This window comes from Bombina bombina, chromosome 9 (genome assembly GCF_027579735.1).
Source record: "Bombina bombina isolate aBomBom1 chromosome 9, aBomBom1.pri, whole genome shotgun sequence".
Lineage (NCBI taxonomy): Eukaryota > Metazoa > Chordata > Amphibia > Anura > Bombinatoridae > Bombina > Bombina bombina.
In genome coordinates this window covers 73,210,846-73,233,991 of record NC_069507.1, presented here as the reverse complement: position 1 = coordinate 73,233,991, position 23,146 = coordinate 73,210,846, and the positions used below count along the sequence as shown (strand labels likewise).

Below are 23,146 nucleotides of genomic sequence, written 5' to 3'. Positions count from 1 at the left end.
TCTGTTAATGTCCAAGAAATAGCTAGATTTATACCTCAACAAACAATATCTCATAGAAAGTTATTTTTATATTTACTTGTTATACAAAAAAATCTGTTATATCAGACTTTCACATAAATTAATGTATATTTTTATTTCTAGCAGTCATGATATGCTTTTATCTCATGTTTAGTTTTGTTTTTATAAATTATTATTTATGCTATAATTTGTACATATATCTTTGCACATATTTGTATATACGTATATATATAATATATATAATATATATATTGTGTGTGTGTGTGTGTGTGGTTTGTGTGTGTTATGTCAGAAATCTTTTGCAAACATATTTATATGTCCTAAATTCCTTTTTTTTGTTCTAAACAATGTTGTCTTTTATATCTCTGTGTTCATTTATACTACTTTATGTATATAGTGTAAATGTATTATTATTCTGAGCAGGAATACTAATGAATATAACATGTAATCTGGGTATCATATGTATTTATTTGCAATCAATGGATATTTTAAGAGCTGGGACAGTTTTCTCTCTGTACCTGTGTAACCCCTCCTGATTGCAATCTAGTTTTAAAAACCACCCCTACACAGGTGTTACAAAATGGGCTGGAATATAAGATGACATTTCTTACTGAAAAAGAAATTCAAGAGAAGGAAGAAATACACTGAAAATAGCATGACATTAAAGAGGTGATTTTAATTTCTGCTGTATCTGATTTATGACAGTTTAATGTTAGGTGGGCTATCCCTTTGAGTTTAAGATTATATTGAATCAAACATCATTCAAATTTTAAAATCATTGTCTAAAATATTACACTGTGTGTCCTAATGTCAGCATCAATGTTTATCTTTAATACTAATTTCACATTTACATACTTTCAAAGTATAATACACAATGTAACAAATGGCACTTACAAGTTCTGATGAATGATCAATGACACAAGTATCGAGCAATTTGATTCATTAGTGATAGTTTAAAATGTATATTTGAATCAGATTGGCTGATGTCATAAATCATGTGATTATGCATATTCCAATCAAAAGTGGTTTAAAAATTCACTAGTGTATGGGTTGTTTAGGAGTTGGCGTCATAATTGGTGCGAAAAGTGTTGCGTCAAATTTGGTGCGAAGTGGAGAGTGGAACTAGGTATTATTATGATGCAATTAGATTTATTAAAAAAATAAAAAGGAAGTTAGCTATATTATGTTGTGTATTTATTTTATTTTTAGCTCTATATCTATTAGTGCAACAAGTTTGGGGCAAAACTTTGCACCAAATATAGAGAAATAATATTGTCCCTTTGCTTTGTAATGAGAGACAAAGATGTAACATAATCCATAAGTAGTAATGTATTTTTTATTTTTATCCCTATATCTACTAGTGCACCAAATGTGGAGCAGTAATATTGATTGATTTAGAAAGGGTATACAATTTTAATAAAGTTTTTAATTTACTTTTACTATGTAATATGCTTCATTCTCTTGCAGCATCGAACATAAGCTTTCTGTGTTTTCAGACTCCCATTGATTTCTATGGCATCCGTGGCCTCAAGGGTTGTAGTTTGAAAACTAGGTACGCGGCATCAGAATAGACACAAGCGTACCTGTTAAATGTTTAATAAATTGGGAAAAGGGTCAAATAGAGTCGAATGGGAATTCAAAACATCTGTAATGACGCAAGCATCGATCTGCGTCGGATTGAGATCGTGGGAGTGTATATTTTGCCACACATTTCAGCATTTGACGATTTTGATGCTTTGTTAACTATGGCAGATCAATCTCGCGCCAAATACGATGCGGGATTCCAGCGTATTATCAGTTGACGCTTTGATAAATATCCCCCATAGGGGTCGATTTATCATCGGTCTGTCCAACATGATCCGCTCAGTGGATCAGGTCCAACAGACATTGATGAATGCCAACAGTGTATCATTGCACAAGCATTTCTAGTGAACTGCTTGTGCAATGCCGCTCCCTGCAGATTCGCGGCCAATCGGCCACTAGCAGGGGGTGTTAATCAGCCCGAACATATGTGATCCGGTGGATTGATGTCCGCAGCCTTAGAGGCAGCGAACCATTTATGACCGCTGCTTCATAGCTGCTGTTTCCGGCGATCCTGAAGGCTCGTGCAGAATCAGGGGCATCAAGCTCCATTCAGAGCTTGATAATTGGGCCCCATAGAAGCAAATGTGTGGGGGGAGTTAGAGCTTTACAATTCAAAAACTAAAAAGAAAGAATTAATCGTGAGGCACTGCAGTATAAATTTGCAGGTAAAGTAATTAAAGTACATATTATTATATTTTGTCTCTATCCCAACTTGTTTTATGTCCCTTTAAGTAAAAGCTACGTTTTAGTGATAGATTGTCTGAGAACGCAACATACAGCTCTTCTGTCTATAAGTTGTGTGCACTTATAAGGAGAGCTTGCATATCAGTACAACACAGGTGGATACCAAGCTTGTAATGATATCTAACAATTTATGTTGCTGTATACTTTGGACATTTTAGTTATTTTATTCATATTGCACATATTGTATGGATGTCACATTATATTTCTAAATATGTATTGAATTTGACACATATTTTCAAATTGATATATATATAAAAGAAAAATAGAATAGAATTAACTCTTATCATCTACTTGCCTCAGCCTTTTGCCCTTTCTATATATGTATGTATATATAAATATAAATCAGCAATTTTACAAAATCATAAAGTTACAAGTACAAATGGTCACAATTTAATACCATTTCACCTTTACATGGCAGCATATTGCTATGAAAGATAATCTGTACATAAACATTGGAATCATTCTTTGATTATGCAGCATGTTTTGTTATAGGTAGGCAATGAGTGTTATGTCATAAAATGGGGCCGCATGTTAACAAGTATCCTTTGTGCCGTTCTTATGTAATATGTATATATATTTTCTTCCAGTTAATAGATGGTTCACCAATAGAAGTTACCTTGGCTAAACCAGTGGACAAAGACAGCTATATAAGATACACCAGAGGAACAGGAGGAAGAGGAGGGTCTGTACAAGGAGAGTATGCGTACACTATAGGACATGTTTACGACCCAGCTACTGCCTATCTAGGTGCACCTGTATTTTATGCACCTAGTCCAGCCTATACCGCGGCAATTCCCAGCATTCATTTTCCTACTGCAAAAGGATATGTCAGCAATCGCGGCCTCCTAAGACCTCCTTCAGTTAGAGGTAATTTTTATCATACGCTATTAATTACTGCACACTTTATTAAAGGGACATGAAAGTAAAAATGAAATGTTTATGTTTACTTTGTTCTCTTGGTATCCTATGTTGAAAAGTATACCTTGGTAGGCTCAGGAGCAGCAATGCATTACTGGGAGATAGCAGCTAATTGGTGGCTACATACACATATCTCTTACCATTGGCTCAGCTAAGTCCCAGTAATGCATAGCTGTTCTGGAGCTGACTTTTACTGTTCGTTTAACCTCTTTGCATGGGTTAAACACATTTATGTGCAAGCAATAGTGCAGTAATAAAATGCTCTAACACATTAATACATTTTATTTTCACACTTTTATGTCCTTTTATTGAAAAATAGACAAGTATCTGACAATCTGGGAATGTTACTGGAAAACTGGATTCTCACAATATATGATTACTCTGTAATTTATTTAATTCAAGTTATAATCAGACACTATTTTAAAGCACAGACAACTGGTATGACAGTGGTGAAAATTGAAACTAATATTTATTAATGATACTTAACCCCCCTTCATGACCGGGCAAATGTTAACAAGGAAAAAGGAAGTCACGTGACTGCTGCTGCAATCACATGATTCCAATGCTAGTATTGGATCCTGGGGTGCTGCCTACAATGCTAGGCACATCGCCCAGGCGGATCTTGAACTTTACGGAAGCAGGAGGGTGCAGGACACAAAAAGATAAGACGTTTCATGCCGTCCTAATGGCATTAAAGCCGATTGCCTTTAGGACTGCAAGGACGGTTAAGAGGTTAAATTGCTATTAAAGGAACCCTAAAGTCAAAATTAGACTTTCATGATTTAGATACAGCATGCAAATTTAAACAACTTCCCAATTCACTTCCATTATCAAAATGTTCATTGTCTTTTTATATGCACACTTTTTGGTGCACCAGATCCTTCTGAGCATGTGCAAGAATTCATAGTAGGCTGATGGTTGTCACCAGAGGAAGAAAAGTGGAACTAAGTCTGAAATTTGTCAGAAAAAAAATCTACTACTTTTTTCAAATTCAAACTTGGAGGCCTATTTATTAATGTGCAAGCGGGCATGATACAATGTAGCGTATCATGTCTGCCGCACATCGATAAATGCCGACAGCATACGCCCCCTGCAGATTCGCGGCCAATCGGCCACTAGCAGGGGTTGTCAATCAAACCGATCGTATTCGATCAGGTTGATTTCTGTCCGCAGCCTCAGAGCAGGTGGTCAAGTTATGGAGCAGCGGCCTTTAGACCGCTGCTTCATAACTTCTGTTTCCGGCGAGTGTAGCGCTAAATTATCAAATAATATTTTATCAGCCATTACAAGTGGCTGGTTATTGCTACCGCGCGCGCTCGCGGTAGCATTTAGCACTTATAAAATTAACCAGAGGTCAGCCAAATGCCCCCAAAATACTGTCTAGTGTATTTTATTAAAAAATAAAGAAGGCAGCATCTTTATTTTTTAATAAAATTACTGCACTAGGCTAAAGTTGGTTGGAGTGAAGTGCTAGAAAATGAACGGCTCTGAAAAGTGCCTTTGCATTGTGATCTATGGGAACTGTGTGTTCCCAGTAAATATATATGTATATAATCATATACATTCATATTTAAAACTGCTGTCCATCACCGCGCTACTTACTCCCTGCTCTGCACGAGTTCTAATGCCGTGTCTGACCGCATCAGAACGAGGCTCTCATAGGAGCCTATAGAAGCGCGCTCTTGTGAGGTTGCGTTCGTATTGCTGAAAACTTGCATTACAAAGTGAGGCGCAAATATTGCTTTTATCAAAGCGATATTTAGTGTTCCACTTATAATCTGGCCCTAAGTTTTTTTGCATGGACTTTTTAGCACGTGTCTGTTGATTATGCAATTCTTCTGAATTCAACAGTCCTTTACTACACAATAGTGAGAAAGGTAGCTGTATACAGCTTGATTATCCCAGTGTTGTGTAAAATACTATATCTATCAATAGTATTATTTCCCTATTAATTATATATTAACATCATTTGGGTACTAAAAACTGGTTTCAATAAAACAAAGGAAACAGTAAACTATTGTTATAGACTAGTTGTGGTATAATTTATTATTAATGGGACATTAAAGTCATTTAATATATACATTGCTTATATAAGCAATTAAGTACAGCATTGCATAATTTCTGTCTACAAAATAGCAGAATTTTCATTATTTGCAGTTCAGGGACATACCCTTGACAAGCCTTTTGAATATATTTTTCTTCTTCCATTTGATGTGGAAAATAGATAAATGTGCTCCTACAGTGATCATGCAATTACTGTGAGGAATACCACAGGATCAGGGTTGTAAAGTATGCAGTCTCTCTGGGGCAGTGGGGAAAAACACACCTTTCAGTATTAAATTAAAGGAAATGTGGACTAAAGTAAAAATAAATTGCAATGATTAATATTTCTATGTATAATTTTGAATGTGTTTAATGTCCTTTGAAGTTACAAGAAGTTAAAATAAATCAAATTTATAGAAATACTAAATACAAATGTACTACTGGGAAGTTCATTTTTTTGAGGTAGGCCTCTCTTTTACGCCCCATATATGGTTTAAAATAAGGCTGGAAATGACATTATAATTTGTGCATGAATTTAACAACATGGTGAAACCAACGTACATGGAACAGGAAAAAGGGAAAATGAAAGAAAATATGTTAATATTGACTTACATATTGTTTTGATTATGAATAAGTTAAGAGAGCAACAGCATTTCTCAATTTGCTGTATTATCTGTGTATATTCTTCAATCTTATCATATTTGATATATAGTTATATTAAATAGAGCAATTGAGGGTCCTTTTTACCTGTTGATGAAAATGTGCCCCCCCCCCCCAACGATGCCTTGGGCGTTCATTTTGTTTTTGAGTGTGTGGCTTTTTGTATGAATGTCTGAGTGTTTTGTGACCCATATAGGCTAAGATTCAAAATGTTTTTAATATTAATACAATTTGGATTACTTTGGCAATAAAATATTGAATTTGTAGAGTACTGGGATTCACATTATTAATAATATATATATATATATTTATATATATATATATATATATATATATATATATATATATATATATATATATATATATATATATATATATATATATATATATATACAGAATTATATATTTTTTTGTTTGCCTTTTTTAGATTTTACAAAGGTAAATAATTTGTATAAATAATAAATCATTCATATAAATAGCTTTTTAACCCAAGTGATATTAAGTTAAGTCTTTAACATTACAAAATGAATTATTATTAATATATAATACTTTTACATTTTCTGTGGTGGGGAAATTTAATTTCAAAATCTCCATGCTTTAGTAACATTTGATTGGAAACGTAAACTCTGACATTATTATAGATTTTGCCATCTGTAATATATTTAAACAAGCAAAGTAGTGCATTTCCATAGTACCCCAGCTACCCACCCATCTAATGCTTTTTTATTGTTTTGCCACCAGAATTTAAGGCCATCCAGAATCCATACCCCCTGCTAATAAAAGTGAGTGCTTGTTGAAACTTCTATACTATTAGCAAGATGTACAACAGCACATGCCCCACCTATCTTGATAGTAGCATTCAAGCCTTAGCAATTTAATTGGGGCGCAATGAAAGTAAGTAAATAGGGTGGGTAGCAAGGCTTATGATTGGCAGTACCGACTAATATAAAAAAAAATTAGTTGGATAGAAGATTTTGAGACTATGGAAACTCAGTCCTACTAGAGTTAATTTATATATACTGCTGCATTGGAAACTGTGGATTTGATTAAGGACAATGAGAAAGGTCAGTCATTCAACTGATGAAATAAAAATAATTACCTTGAAAGGTTACATTATTAGTTCATCTAAATATATTCAAGGCCCATATACAGATATGGCGTAAGCGCTGTTTATTCCAAGAAAATTGTTTGTGACAAAAGGTCACAATTTAAGGCTGGAGGAAAAGAGATTTAATCTCCAACAACGAAAATGTTTTTCACTGTAAGAACAATCAAATTGTGGGACTCATTACCTAAGGAGGTAGTAAAAGCCAATACCTTAGATACATTTAAAAATTGTTTAGATACATTTCTGACTAGAAACAGAATTCAGGGATATGATTGCTGGTGTTAAATGGGTTACCTTTCATAATGGGATTAATTTAAGATTAACTGAAGTTTTTATCGTATGTATATTAAGATTTGTATAGGTTGAACTTGATGGACTTCTGTCTTTTCAACCTCATCTACTATGTTATCTTTACTATAGTTTTAACACAATTGTATCTCACATAACACAAAGCTCATGAGTTGGTTTGTACATATGTACTAAATTAAGAAGTTTGAATTTCCAAATAACCTTTAGTAAAATCAAGAATGGGTAAGTACTTGTATATCATATACCTATATTTTGCAATAACCCCTTACAAATAATTACTTGCATTTTCTCATTCCAGTTCTGTGTACGTTGGGTAATTTCTTCATTATATTAGGAATCAGGGTGATTTTCTGCTGATTTGATACAGCTTAATGCTTTTTACATTCCTAGAAATTTACATGAGTGTACCTGTAGGGGCTGCGGGAGTTAGAGGACTAGGAGGACGGGGATATTTGGCATACACTGGCTTGGGACGTGGATGTGCTGGATACCAAGTGAAAATAGACAAAAGGGGCGATGAGAAACTCTATGACATTTTACCTGGAATGGAACTCACACCAATGAGTACTGTTGCATTAAAACCACAAGGCATTAAACCAGCATCACAGGTAGGTGTGAATAATTAAACCTTCATATGTATTACATGGAATGTGTTGTGAAACAAATATTTTAAAATATTTACAACAGCGCTTAACAAATCTTGGGCACCAAGGTTAGTGGTAGCTCTAGGGGGAACTTGGGGGTTGCTATGCATTAGTATGGATTACTATACTGCTCCAAACCTTTTTTGGTGTCAGCTGTTAGGAATTTGGAATGATTTACTTTTTTACATGTCCAGTGCCCTACAGTTAGCAAGGACAGAGGTAGGAGACAACATCCACAGCAGTACCTTCTGTATCCTTGATATTTAGCTTGTTTGTCAAGTTTTTGACCCCCCATCTTAACATGTCCTAAACTTTTTTAGTGTGGCCCTATACTTTTAATGGATAGCGCAGAGTGGTATTATCAAGCTCATTGGGCTAATATTACAAGTGGTTAGTAAAGTGTGACGCTCATGTGCAATCCAAAAGAAATAAATGCTTTAAAGTTTAGCATTTGTGACACCTGAAGTAAATGATAATCGCTTGCTAGTTTTCATTACAAAACACAAAAATATGCTACAGAAATAAAGGACTTAAGTTATCTTTAGACTTAAAGGGACATTATACACTAAATATATTTTATAAGCAAATTATTAAATCTTTTTCCCACCTCCTACTAGTCATGGGTGCCGCCATGTTGAAATCTTTCTTTCACTAAATTCCAGTGCCGACCTGTTTGCACATGTGCAGCAACTCTCCTTCAAAATTCCTGCAGTGTAACCTAAGTTTCAGAACGGCAGCACCCATGATTAGAGGGAGGTGCATGACATTTATTTAGTGTTTTGTGTCCCTTTAATGCTTAGGAAACAAAAGGTTTAATTATGACACAAAGGTTTTGTTGCAGAATTAAAGGGATATGGTATATGGCAAGGGCTGGACTGGGTATGTATGTGTGAAGTAATTTTTATACTTAAAGGGATACTGAACCCAATTTTTTTTCTTTCAGGATTCAGATAGAGCAACTTTCTTATTTACTCCTATTATCAATTTTCTTCATTCTCTTAGTATCTTTATTTGAAAAAGCAGGAATGTAATGATAAGAGCCAGCCTATTTTGGTACAACCCTGGATTGCGCTTGTTGATTGGTGGCTACATTTAGCCACCAATCAGCAAGCACTACCCAGGTGCTGAACCAAAGATGGGCCAACTTGTAAGCTTACATTCCTGCTTTTTCAAATAAATATACCAAAAGAACGAAGAAAAATTGATAATAGGAGTACATTAGAAAGTTGCTTAAAATTGCATGCTCTATCGGAATCATGAAAGAAAAAAAATGGGCTCAGTATCCCTTTAACTTTTATTGAAAAAAGTATTGCAGTGAACTAAATGAAGAACTTCACTACTTGCGATTCATCAGCTTAGCACTTGAGTATTATCCAACATGAATTTTACTACATGACCCAGTAGAAGTCTATTATGTGAGGGAAGAATTGTACTTGCACTAGCTAGCACATGCAGATGTTAGCACAAACTAGACTAGCCCTCAAGTAATAAAAAAATAAATATGGATTTGTAATAAGAACTCAAAATGGAAGTAGTAAGGATTGTGCACTAGTGATGTAAGTGCATCTTAAAAATTGCATTTTTGTCCTTCAGTCTTTCATCCTTTTATACCACTGTTGTTTTGAAAAACACTGCACACCATATATAGACAAATATATAGACAAATACAAAATTACAAATACAACAACTTAATTTCTTTTTAAATAGTGCTATTGACCTTCATAGGGCTAGATATGAGTGGAAAATGTATTAGATAAAGATATTATTACAGAAAAAGTGTATAGTATGTCTATCTATCCAGTATATATATATATATATATATATATATATATATATATATATATATATATATATATATATATATACATATATACAGACACACAATGTATCCATGAAAGATTGACATTCATCAGATTGCATATTTTAATATAGGTACACCTTGGGTATTGGCTTGTAATCCTTAAAGGGACACTATCCAAAACTGTTCTGTCATGCATATGAAAATGCAGCATTCAATTGTGTAGACATTTTGCTTGAATTTTTTTTTTATAAAAAAGCTGTTTAAAAATAGGTGCCTATCACCCAGTAAATATTATTGGGTATTGTGTATTGACCAATTAGCATTAGCAGGAGGTACACAACTGAATTAGCTGAATTAATGAATGAATGAGCTGTATTAATTACAATTTAAACTCAGAAACCTTTTATTTCACAGTTTTTTCATGCAAGTATAAACAATTTCCACATATTTAGATTCTACATTTTATATGGACATACATTTTTTACACTATATTTGCAGTGTTTTTCCAATAACCATAAAAAGATAGTTGATTTATTTTTAAGATGTAACATTTTTTTTTATCATGTATTGTAATAATTAATAATACTCTGTGGTGGTAACTGCAGTATCCCAAATTGGATTTTTTTTTTTTAGCCATGAAATGGAAAAGAAATAGAGGCCCATTTATCAAGCTCCGGAAGGAGCTTGTGGGCCCGTGTTTCTGGCGAGTCTTCAGACTCGCCAGAAACAGCAGTTATGAAGCAGCGGTCAAAAGACCACTGCTCCATAACCTGTCCGCCTGCTCTGAGCAGGCGGACAGGAATTGCCACAGTTCAACCCGATTGAGTACGATCGGGTTGATTGACACCTCCCTGCTGGCGTCGCGAGTCTGCAGGGGGCGGCATTGCACCAGCAGTTCTTGTGAGCTGCTGGTGCAATGCTGAATACGGAGAGCGTATTGCTCTCCGCATTCAGCGAGGTCTTGCGGACCTGATCCGCACTGTCGGATCAGGTCCGCAAGACCTTTGATACATAGGCCTCATAGAGTTTCCATTTTTTTAATTTTGCATAGCTGAAAAACCTGTACACCTCACTTAAAAATGTTCTTCATAAAATGTGTCTGACCTCGCCAAATTGTGGTAAATGTACCACTGATACTTATCTGGCAGTCTGTTCTCTCCATGTGCCTAAGCCAGCTCTCTCAAGTCACTGAACAACTTATCACCCAGTACCGTTTTGACTCTGCAAAGAACTACAATTCCTATGATACTTAAAATTTCCAGGATACTTCTCTTGACCCCCTGTATGATGTTTCCCAAACCAAAGGACAGACTTCTGGTTAAAAAGAAAAAGTTGCCCCAATTGCCCCCAAAATATACAGTACTATAACATAAGAGAAATATATGAGCGTCTTTATGTAATTTTTTTTATAAAAACTGCACAAAGCAGTTATAAGGGGTTAAAGTAAGGGGATGTATGATGTTAAAAAAACAGCACCTAAAGTGCCTTTACATGGAGGTTTGTGTTTTTTTCACTATAAATATATATGTATCTGCTACTATACGTATATATTTATGTGTTAATATGTGTATATACACATATAAACGTATAAATGTATATAAGCGTACATATATTTATTTATTGCTGCCCAACACTGCGCAATTTGCCCCCGTGATGTGCTAGGTGGTTTGCTGTGGCTTTCGGCATGAAAACGAGGCTCCCATTGGAACCTATGGAAGCATGCTCTTGTGAGTGCTTGGATTTTCGCCAATGTGAACGTGTTGTCGCATTCGCATTGCGCTGCACTTGTAATACCATCACACTAGCGTAAGTGCAATATTGCGCTCCACTTATAATCTGGCCCTAAATTTTTAAAACTCCAATATTCAAATGCTACATTCAACATCTGAAAGGAAATTCTTCTTTTTTTTTTTTTAAATATATAGATGAAGGTTTGGCAAACATTGCAAATTTGTTTAAAACAAAAACATGTAATCAATATTGATAGGGGGGGTAAGTACAGCGATCATAGCCGCTCTGAGTGATGTGAGGGGGGGAGGGGCAGAGCCTTCTAGGATGACAGAGTAATGTGTTAGATAAGGAACCATTAAGGAGTATGGGTAACTTTATTAAATCTATAAACCATAAAGATGCTATTATACCTGTTTACTGCAGTAACATGTAGATATCAATGAATTTAACCTGGTTAGTAATATAGTCAACTGAAAGATAAGACTTGTACTCCAGTAAAAATTAGATAATGCCTACTGTGTAAGGAAAGCTCGTATAGAACCACATAATGGGGTAAAGATATACTGTATGAAATTCAGGCTAGGGAAAGGCAATCTTATGGCTTATAGTAGTCTGCATCATAAATCCATACACCTATAGGACTTTAAAATTGAGGCTGAGGAGTTCCATAATGTCAAAACTCAAGAGAATATAGAATATTAAGAGACTATGGTCAGAACACTATTGAATAATAATTAATACTGGACTGAAGTCCTTTTAGAGATATAAATATAAGGGCATTGGAAACAATATATAATGGGGATCTGGTAAATGAGTGCAGAGCTCCGGCAGTGACAAATCTTTGCAAGGTGGTAAAGTGTGTGGTTTAAACTCTTTGTCTCCTGAATATCAGAATGTTCCAAAGTATAGGATTAATGGAGTTTTGCAACATTTTGTTACTATATACATATAGGGACTTTAGGAGTAAGGTGCTGTGTGATACCACAAAAGAAACTAAAATATTCAAAATATTAGTCATTTGAACAAGTATAAGCCGCACTTAAACATTTGCCTGAACATGTATAAAGAATGACCCAAACCATAGTAGCTGGACAAACTGGTAGTCCAGAGGGAGGATTTAGTATGAGTCTTAGATCTTTTAGAGTTAAAAGTGGAGAGTTAACCATAGGTGTTGGAAATACATAGTACATAAATATATAGTAGGGTAAAACCTTATGTTATGGAAATGAGAAAGCATAGTTTAAGTGAAAGTAAGTTGAGGGCTTATGAGGTACAGTGAAGACAACACATATACAATCCATCATCTATAATACTTACTAATAAAATAGTGGCAGTGTGCCTGGGACCAGTAAGTCAATAGGGAGAGTAGTATACATTTAGTGGTATGGAGGTTAACTTATAGAGCTATAAAGGAAGAATAAAAATACAAATATAGTTACCCCAAAAGCAAACTATGTAATTAGTAGCTCTGCAATGTAGATGGATCTGTTGTGCATGGTATAATTAGACAAAAAACTTAGCCACCCTGTCCCAGCCGCTGATAGCATGGCGTTATTTTCACTCTGAATGGCTAACCATAAGAGATACAGTGCAGGAGGTATGGAGGTGTGTTGTATTAAATAGGTCTGCCAACTAACTATGGCACTCATTCACAATTAGCTATAAGTAAGAAATGACAAGCTAGTACACTAACTATAACATCAGATATATGCAGTAAGTTTGTAAGAAAAACAATAACTCTTTCCGGTCCACACCATGATAATCAATAGGATATACGTTTGACTATGAACCCTCATGCTTTACAGCTATAGATTTAAGACTTATTATGTACCCCCTAGCATAACATCCACCCTATGTGTTAATGTAAAAAAAAAAGAAAACTTAATTTGCAGTCTAGGCTTGAGAAACAACCTATAAGAATTAGGAAATAAACAACACAGCGAGGTATAAGAAAATGCATGGGCATGAAAAGGAATAGAGCAGAAAGCTTAAAGGTCATTATTGTTCCCCTGTGGTACTGATATAGAAAAGCTGTTATGTCAGTATCCCACAACTCTAGGTATGCTTCGTGAGGGAGATATGCGACAGAGCTAGGGTTAAACATTCTGTTAAATGAACTCCCATAAAACAATTTAAGCTATATTAACAATCTCTCATGCAAGAACCAGGTAGCAGCCCATCTCTTTTTCAGGGTCTAGACGGTGCATGAAATGATATACAATAATAAATAATAGTAAACATTAAACCTGTGACTGCAAAACAACAGCTCTTAACATGTAACAAATAATATATATGAAGAGGTATTTTAAAGACTCAAAGTTTATATGGTGGGAAACTGTAAGAGGTAAGGTAGTATTATGTATGAGCGTTCCTTCTTTTTACTGAATGTACTGTGTATCAAGCGAAAGTCTCCAGTCTCTGGATATTTGAATGTAGAAGAGAGTCATGGGAACAACAACAGCAGCCTCTCTTTGTAAGCTGAGGCAAGTTACATCTCACCCGATGCCTAGCCTAGGCGATGACTTCACCAGTTCCGCAAAAGGCTGAGTGATGGGGCATCGATGAACTTAGTGACATAAGGGTATATATGCATGGTAGGGGCCCACAATTGACAAGCTGTTGACAACCCTTTACATGTCACATTGCGCCATCCATATTAAACCTTTTCTCCCAAACTGTAGGCAGGGGATTCTTCAGCACCATTTATGATCTTAGAGCAGTCCTCTTTAAATTTTGCTGGTATGTTGGAGCTTGTGCATCTGAAGCATCGAGAATCGGTCAAGCTTCCCAGGGGCTTCTGTAGAAGGTCTTCTTTTGAATGTGAACATTTCTCACTCAGGGTGTTTGGGGAATGCTGTAATAGGTTGTAAGGGTAGTGTTTTAGTGTCCAAGTAGCTATCTCGCCTTAGAGGCTGGGGCTGTCTGCATGCTTGGTCCGCACTGACTTCAGCTGGTTGTGCAGTGTTTGTTTGGATAATATTAGAATCAGCTCAAGGTCTTTTTTGATATCTTGAAAATAAAGATCTACTAGTCCTTGCATTTCTGCTCCCAGAACTCTAACGGCTGCCATTACCCTGGAGGCTTTTTACCACTAGCCATACTTGAAGCGGAGTATTTAGTTTGTCATCTTTTGGTGGTCGGACACAACAATAGTTTCCTTCCCCGGGGGCCACGTGAGTAGAAAGCAGCCTCACGGTATGTTTCGGATCGTTGTTTGGATCCTGGGGTCAGGTGTGAGGTGAGTGACAGCAGTCTGAGGCTTCACAATCTGGGCTTATCTTATCAAAGCAGTAGAACAAGGTACGGTCTCACTGGTTGTATTGTGCGACCTGCGTGTGGGTAATCTGGTAGGGCCAATGTTGCGGGTTACATAATGCTGGAGCCAAGAAGAGTATGAAACCTCTTAAACTGATCAACGTCGCTTAGGGATGCCTGTAAAGCTGTTTTGTAGCTGATAGGCTGACCGAGTTTCTGTGCTTACTTGGAATATAGGGCAAGATTTAAAAGAGCACACTCCAAATGCGTCCATGTTCCTCGGCAGCTGGCTCCGCCCCAGAGCAGTTTTTTAAATGTAAACTTTCCCTTCAAGGTTTTTGCCACCCTATATTAGCTGAGTTTGTGTCTGTTAGCCATGAAGGGAAATAAACATATACAGATAACTGAGACTACAAAATTGATTATGCAATCTACATTTTTTTAAGGAAATTTATAGTGCCATAAAGAATAACTTTTGTAATTGCAATGTATTCTACTATAAATTGGTTTATATCAAAGCCCCATTTCCATACAAACATAACAGCATAGCAATACAATGGGTTCTATACACAAATAGAAGAATTGCAGATGAATAGTAGGGACTTGGAATCTTTCATCAACTATGCATTATCAAGGGCCAAATCCAGTTTAATATCCCCTGCAAGAAGAGCTGAATTAGCCCTGCACAATGCATAGTTAATGCTGAATACAATTCACCGGCAATTCTCCTATTTCTGTGAATTGTACACATTAACTATGCATTGTGCAGGGCTAACTCTGCTCTTTTTGCAGGAAATACTCAATGGGTTCGGCCCTTCATAATGCATAGTTAATGGCGGGAATTGAAATGTTTCATTTCCCTGCCATTCACCTCTTAATGAATAGACCTCAATGGATGATTAGGGCATACTGCAGTAAGCACATTATATGCACTTTTGGCTCCTGCCCGTGTGCTGTGTCAGCAAATTCACATGCAACATTATAAAATAGAAGGTTTGCAATAATTAAAGTGGTATGAAACCCCAAGCTTTTCTTTCATGATTCAGATAGACCATGCAATTTCAAACAACCTTTCTAATTACTGCTAATATCAAATTTCTTTGTTCTCTTGGTAGCATTATATGGCAGCAGTATATACTGTATATATATATATATATATATATACATACATACATACATACATATGTATTTATGTGTTTATATGTGTATATTTGTCTGTAAATACATAAATAAACATATAAATACATAAATACATATGTACACACATATATACACATATATACATTTTACATATATACACATATATACATTTATATACATATAAATCCAGTTCTTCTTTACTATATGTATTTTACTCTGCCGAGCAACCTGGTGGATGATTAGCTGGCGAGTGCCGTTCCCACGAACGATTTGTATTTACATTTTCGAAACGTGCACCTACTCACTTATTTGACTATATTGACATTTGGCTGATATACCTGTGGATCATACTCAGGACCCACTCAGTTACTGTAATTGGAGATTTCTTTACCACCTGACTATTTTGGCATGGAAACATCAGTCACTACACAGGAGGGTGCCTGTGGAGTGAAGACCCATATGGACACATAGAGGATTTTGCCTTCACTGAGGCTGATGCAGCTCGCATCCGCCTGTGAAGCGGACCTGCAGGAGTTAGAGGAAACTAGAGGTGAGACACCTAACAATATTTACCCATAAGCTTTTACACCTTGAAAAAGAAGGAGATTGATTTTCACTTGCATGCGTTTTATATATCCAAATACCATAAACTAAAATTTATACCTAGAGGTTTTAGGATAAAAAAACATTCCCACTTTGGTAGAAATAATATTGATTTTTTGTAGAAGGTGGTGCGGCATCAGTGGATAGTAGTGGGGGAAGACTCATCAGAGGGCAAAAATCAGACCCCTAGTGCCAGCTCACAAGAGTGGAGTAACCACACGTTCTGCCCAGAAGCCCCCTTTAGGCCACTGGCCCAGAGGCGACGCCTCAGGAGGGGGAGGGCAAGACGAAAAAACCAACAACGCCAGAAGAAAAAAATACAATAGTTTATAATCTAAGAAAAACGCCCACTTACCTCTGACGAATTAAAAGTATTGAATAAAGGACTATCCTTTATACCTACCCCACGCTGTGATTTATTTGACCTGTTGGTTGATATGGGGAGATTCCAAAGACAATTAAAACTTAAGGATTTCTTTAAGGATTCTGAGGAAATATACCCCAAAACCTTTTAAGACAAAAAGCACTTTTGAACCCAGTAATACCCATTCATCAATCAAAACATTTCACCACATCTGTACCACTTCACTCATAGATCACATGAAAAACCTACCCATGGCTAGGGATAACCTAACAAGTGGAGAGAGACGGGCCATAAAATCCTTGTCTACTGACAGGGATATAGTCATTAGGCCGGCGGACAAGGGTGGTGCCACCGTGATACTTGACTACTCACAATATAGAGGGGAGGCGTTATAAACAACTACAAGACACCGATACATATCGTCCGCTTCAATTCCAACCCCACACTACTGTTTAAAAAACAAATTGACTCATTCTTAGGACTGGCCCACCAGTCAGTGCGTCATCAATGATGATGCACTGGGATTCCTTACGGTAGAGCATCCGATTTGTCCAATCCTTTACCTACTACCGAAGATTCATAAATCGCTTGAGGATCCTCCTGCAGACCGATTGTCTCTGCCAGGGGATCACTCATGCAAACCGCTGGCAGAGTTTATTGACTCATATCTCCAACCGGTAGTACAGAACACGTCAGCACACTTGAAAGATTCTTCGGATTGATCAAATTGCTGAAAAATATGGATGACTTGACCCACAACAGACATTTTAGTCACTATGGACGTGGTAAGTTTATATAGCCGTGATCCCCCATTCTCATGGCATTGACATGGTAAAACGTATTCTAATAGACAACCACATGTTACAAAGGCCCTCCTATTGAATTTATTTTACATCTGCTGGAATTCTGTCTGGAGAAAAAACTACTTTCGCTTTGAGGACAAATATTTCTTACAGACCATGGGCACAGCGATGGGGTCGAATATGGCCCCATCCTATGCCAACATCTACATGGCGATGTATGAGGATGATCATTGTGTCTCCAGACAGAACCCCATCAGATTGTACAGACGGTACATAATGATGTCTTTCTGGTGTGGAATGGCACATCAGAGAGTCTTGTTGAATGGTTAGTGGCTTGAATTCCCTTGACTCAACCATCAGATTCAAGATGGAACACAGCAGGGATAAAAATCCATTTTTTGGATTTGGAAATTTCCAAGGTCAGAACCATGAGGGTCTACAGATTAGAAACCACTTTGTTTAAGAAACCGACCGACAAAAAGTTCCATTCTCCACTATCATAGGCTTTCACCCCAAATTCCAAAAAGAAGGTGTCAGTTCCTCTCAACTCCTGCGGGTGGTCCGTAACAATACGGAATGACTCCCGTAAGGAAAAACAGTTGATTGAAATGTCTGAAAAATTCCTCGAGAGGGGCTACCCACCAACGCTGATAGAACAACAATGCTGTAAGGCACTGGATTTAACTCAGGACTTGGCCACCACCAAAAGAGTTAGGCGTGAACAACCTAGAACGACTGAATTTTATAACTACCTTACACCCCACGATCGAGGCTTACCAGGAGGTGATTAATAAGAATTGGCTTATGTTGTCCAAGGACACAAGCCTTCCCTTCAAGGATATGCCGGAACCAAGGTGGTGTATAAACGAGCAAGTAATCTGAGGGACCTGCTGGTGCTAAGCGACCCTACACACTGCTATGAAAAACAGATGTGGCTGAACAGAGGAAAACCGGGTTGCTACAAATGTGGCAGTTGTGTCACATGCAATAATCTCCTAGCAGGGACCCACCTTCCAACATCCTCACAACAACAAGAGGTATAAAATTAAATATAGACTCAACCTGCTCCACGACTTTGTGATTTATGCTATCATGTTGCCCATGTTCCAAATATTACATTGGAAAAACTGTGACACCATTCAAGGAACGTCTGGCCAACCACAAGACGGCGATCCGTCAGGCCATCGATAAGGGACGGTCAGAACAGCCGGTGGCACGCCACTTTTTGGAAGCTGGCCACAGTGTTTCTTCACTACGAGTAATTCTTATTGATCATGTCCCTCGTCATAGGCGAGGGGGGGACAGAGGACGAGCATTGCTGAAACTGAGACCTGGTGGATTTTCACCTTGGACACAGTAACACCCCGAGGATTGAATCCAATATAGACTTTGGCTGCTGTTTACAAATAACCAGGACACTAGGGAGTCATCCGGTTTACAATATGTTTCTACCTACTCCTTTAGAGTACGATGCCAATACTATGTTAATGAATTTCTTTAGCATTTTTAGCTTCTAGTTGTCAGCTACAACCCACAAGCCCTGATACCAGATTGGGTATAGAGGGCTGTGATATATGTTGAAATCGTTGGTTTTTGTAGCTTGATTAGTTATTGCCTACAAATTGTGGCTAATTACCAGTATTATAGATACCTGTCTTTATGTTATAAGTTGCTGCACTAATGTTTGTATGGGGGCCTCTTATCTTGGGCTCTTGTTTTTGTTTACCACTATGTCACTGTACATTTGCGCCCACAATGTGTTTTGCTGCTGCTGCGACGTCTCGTACGCATCACCATGACAACCGGAGGTATGTGTTTACCCGGTGTTTGCCATGGATACCTGTGACACAGACATTCCCACACAGCGCGCTCTGCCGTGATGACGTGATGACGTCATGACGCACGTGCTGGGAATCAGCTGGCTTCGGATGTCCAGGTGTGTTTGAGGTTGCGCGGGAGGAGCGGCACCACTTTGCAAGCTGATTGGCTATCACTAAATGTTGTGTTGGTATTTAGGGGTGGTGGATGTAGGTTCACATTATCCGGTCTGTATACCATTGAAAAAGGCTCACGATAGAGCTGAAACGTCTGGTTTCTCTTCTTTGTGAATAAATCGGAGTTTGAAAAATTCCTGTGTGCCGGCTGTTCTTGGATCGCATCTAACAACGGAGGCCGTCCGTTGGATCCAGTTCTTCTTTACTATATATATATTATATATATATACATACATACATACATATATATGTATTTATGTGTTTATATGTGTATATTTGTCTGTAAATACATATATAAACATATAAATACATAAATACATATGTACACACATATATACATTTATATACATATATATTATATATATACAGTAGATATATATATATATATATATATATACATGCATATACATATTTAGACATGTGTATGTAGGTATCTCTGTGTTAAAGCCCTTTTCAGCCTTTTTTCTTCCTAACACCGGCTGAGACCTCATATTTTTTAGCCCTTATAACTTTATAATGCATTATTTTTTAAAAATTATTTTTATTAGATAGTGTTAATAAGTGTAACTACTTTAAATGTATTTTGATGTGTTTTTGTGCAACTTTTTAATTCAAGGGTAACAGTTAACCAGAGCTTCTGATGTCACATGAGTTAAATTCAATTGTGCTCAAGTGAACGTCCACTACTTCCGATGAGCACAAAGAGCTGCGATAAACCCCGTTTTTGGCTCATGCACAACTGATAGCACACCACTAGTAATATAGCCCTTAGTGAGCCAATGAACAAGAGGCATATATATATTTGCAGCCGACCAACCACTATCTGGCTCACAGTAGTGCATTGCTACTCCTGAGCTTGCAATGAGAATGAAGAAACTTTAAAAACAGAAGTAAAATCAAAAGTTGTTTATTATCGCAAGCTCTATCTGAAAGATTAATTTTGACTTTACTGTCCCTTTAAGGCCATACACACATTGTTTTTAGAACAGAAGACAAAGCAATAATTACGTATTTCAAAATATAGAGGTTTTTTACAAATGTATTTGCCGGACTATAGTTGTAAAAAAAATAATTCTGGCCACGTACACAAAACCAAAATTTACAAGTACATATCCCCAAATCCGGAATTTCCAAACTACAGACTTATTCCGAAATCCAGACTTTTTAATGAATATATTTTATGAAAATGAATTATTACAAGTTACATATTCCCAACCAGTAAGTCATATACTTCTTTGTCTGAATCTTTGCTTTTGTTTTTTCTTTTTGTGTTCTAAAATGCAGTTACTACCTATATTTTATTTAAAGTGATGGAAACTCTCCCCTTTTTAAAATCAGATCTGGAATGTAAGCGCTATTTTAGATGGAGTTTAATTCATTAGCTGTAATGAAATGCAGTGTAACTTAGTTATTAATATAGATAGGAAATTCAAATACTGCATGCTCCTCCGCCCACTTCAAAAGTAAAATTTTCTGTGAGCTAACAGATTGAATTCTTGTCCAATCAGCGCTCTCCCCATCTTGGCCTTTGTTGTAGCTAGAGCATTGATTGGAGAGTAATTCAATCATTTAGCTGACAGGAAAATTGACTTTTGAAGTGGGTGGTGTAACGTGGGGTATTTGAATTTCTTATCTATATAATAACTAAGTTATAGCGCATCTCATTGAACATGATGAATAAAAACCCCATCTAAAATAGCGCTTACATTCCAGATCTGATTTTAAAAAGGGGAGAGTTTACCATACAATCTAGTCAAAATTAAACTTTCATGATTTGGATAGGGCATATAATTTTAAACAACTTTGCAATTTACTTTTATTCAACAAATTTGCTTTGTTCTCTTGGTATTCCTAGATGAAAGCTAAACCTAGATAGGCTCATATGCGAATTTCTAAGCCCTTGAAGGCCGCCTCTTATCTGAATGCATTTGACAGTTTTTCACAGCAAGAGGGTGTTAGTTCATGTGTGCCACATATATAACATTGTGCACATGCCTGTGGAGTTACTTATGAGAGGGCACTGATTGGCTATAATGCAAGTCTGTCAAAATAACTGAAATAAGGGGGCAGTCTGCAGAGGCTTAGATACAAGGTAATCACAGATGGTAAAAGGTATATTTATATAAGTGTTGATTATTCAAAACTGGGGAATGGGTAATAAAGGGATTATCTATATTTCTACAGAAACTATTACCCTTCTGATTACTGTACTGTAGATGGTACTATGTAAGTATAAGTATTAATAACTTTAGGTTGCATGTGTAAGCTGTATTATGACATGGAAATATTACCTAAATTTACATAAAATATTTGTTGTTTACACTTGATCCCATTCACCTTTCCCAGCTTCCATTTTACAGATATAAATAAAACAATTTCCGGTCCAAGCCGTTTGGATAAAGGGTTTTGTACCTGTATATATATTTTTTATTGTTGCAGACTATATCTTATAAAATGTATACTGCAACTTTCTATTTTTTTACCTTATTAGGTTCTTGAAGAAATATGTCAAAAAAATAATTGGGGTCCAGCCAGTTTATCAGCTCCATTCTGCCATTGGGTCAAGACCAGCGACAACTGTTTTCTCTATAAGATCACTATTCCCCTCCTTGCAACCCAGAACCCAACAATGTAAGTGGACAGTCTGAATGTATTAGATTCTTTAATTGCATAGATATGGCCATTATATAAAATATTACACTGAAGTGGTCTCACCCCTGGAAGCTGGAGCCTGGAGGGTGACTTAAATGAAGGGGTAATTAACAGTAAATACATGCTAGCTATAATGCTGTATTCAAAGCAAATATTAGCCTGAAAATGATATCCAGAGGTATTTTTTAAAATGATATTAGTTCTTTAAATATTGAATATGTAAATATAAAGGTTTAGTTTATATTAAGCACTTTAGTTTCTATAATGTAATAGGAGCAACCATGTTGAAAGATAGGCTTGCCCTTATCTATATCTTCTGCTGACATATATAAAACATGCAATAAAAGAGAGTGTGCAAACAAGACTGTATGGAATATAGGGTTATTTAGGGACCTCCTAAAAGGGTTTCCACTCAGGCTTGTTTGCACACATTCTTTTATTGCCTGTTTCATATCTGTCCCTAATTTTTTCTCAGCAGAAAAAAAAACGATAAAGAGGGAAACATAGGTTTGAACATATTTGTGCCCATTGCTTTATAGAAACTCAGTGGAATTAAGAAAATCAACACTTTTCAGAGTTAAATTACTGAAAAAGGGACAAAATAAATTATTAAAGTATATTGCATGTTCGTGATTATGGTCTAAAACTATTTAATGTTCATTTAAATATACAAAACTTGGGAGTTACAAAGTCTTGGCTAATGTTTTCTGGGTCAGATTTAGCTAGAAGGGGAAAACAGTGGTAGATACACCGGACAGAGTTCCCCCAATCAAGA

The 23,146-nt window shown here is 36.4% G+C and overlaps 1 protein-coding gene across 1 annotated transcript in view; it reads left to right on the top strand.

Moving 5' to 3' along the window:
* LOC128640419 (APOBEC1 complementation factor-like) overlaps nt 1–22,354 on the top strand; it is a 23,817-nt gene extending 1,463 nt beyond the window's left edge. Inside the window, exons 3-5 of the mRNA XM_053692904.1 lie at nt 2,934–3,213; nt 7,775–7,992; nt 22,211–22,354. Coding sequence (XP_053548879.1) covers nt 2,934–3,213; nt 7,775–7,992; nt 22,211–22,354 — 642 coding nt within the window. The remainder of the gene's footprint in view (nt 1–2,933; nt 3,214–7,774; nt 7,993–22,210) is intronic.
* The last annotated feature ends 792 nt before the right edge of the window (nt 22,355–23,146 follow it).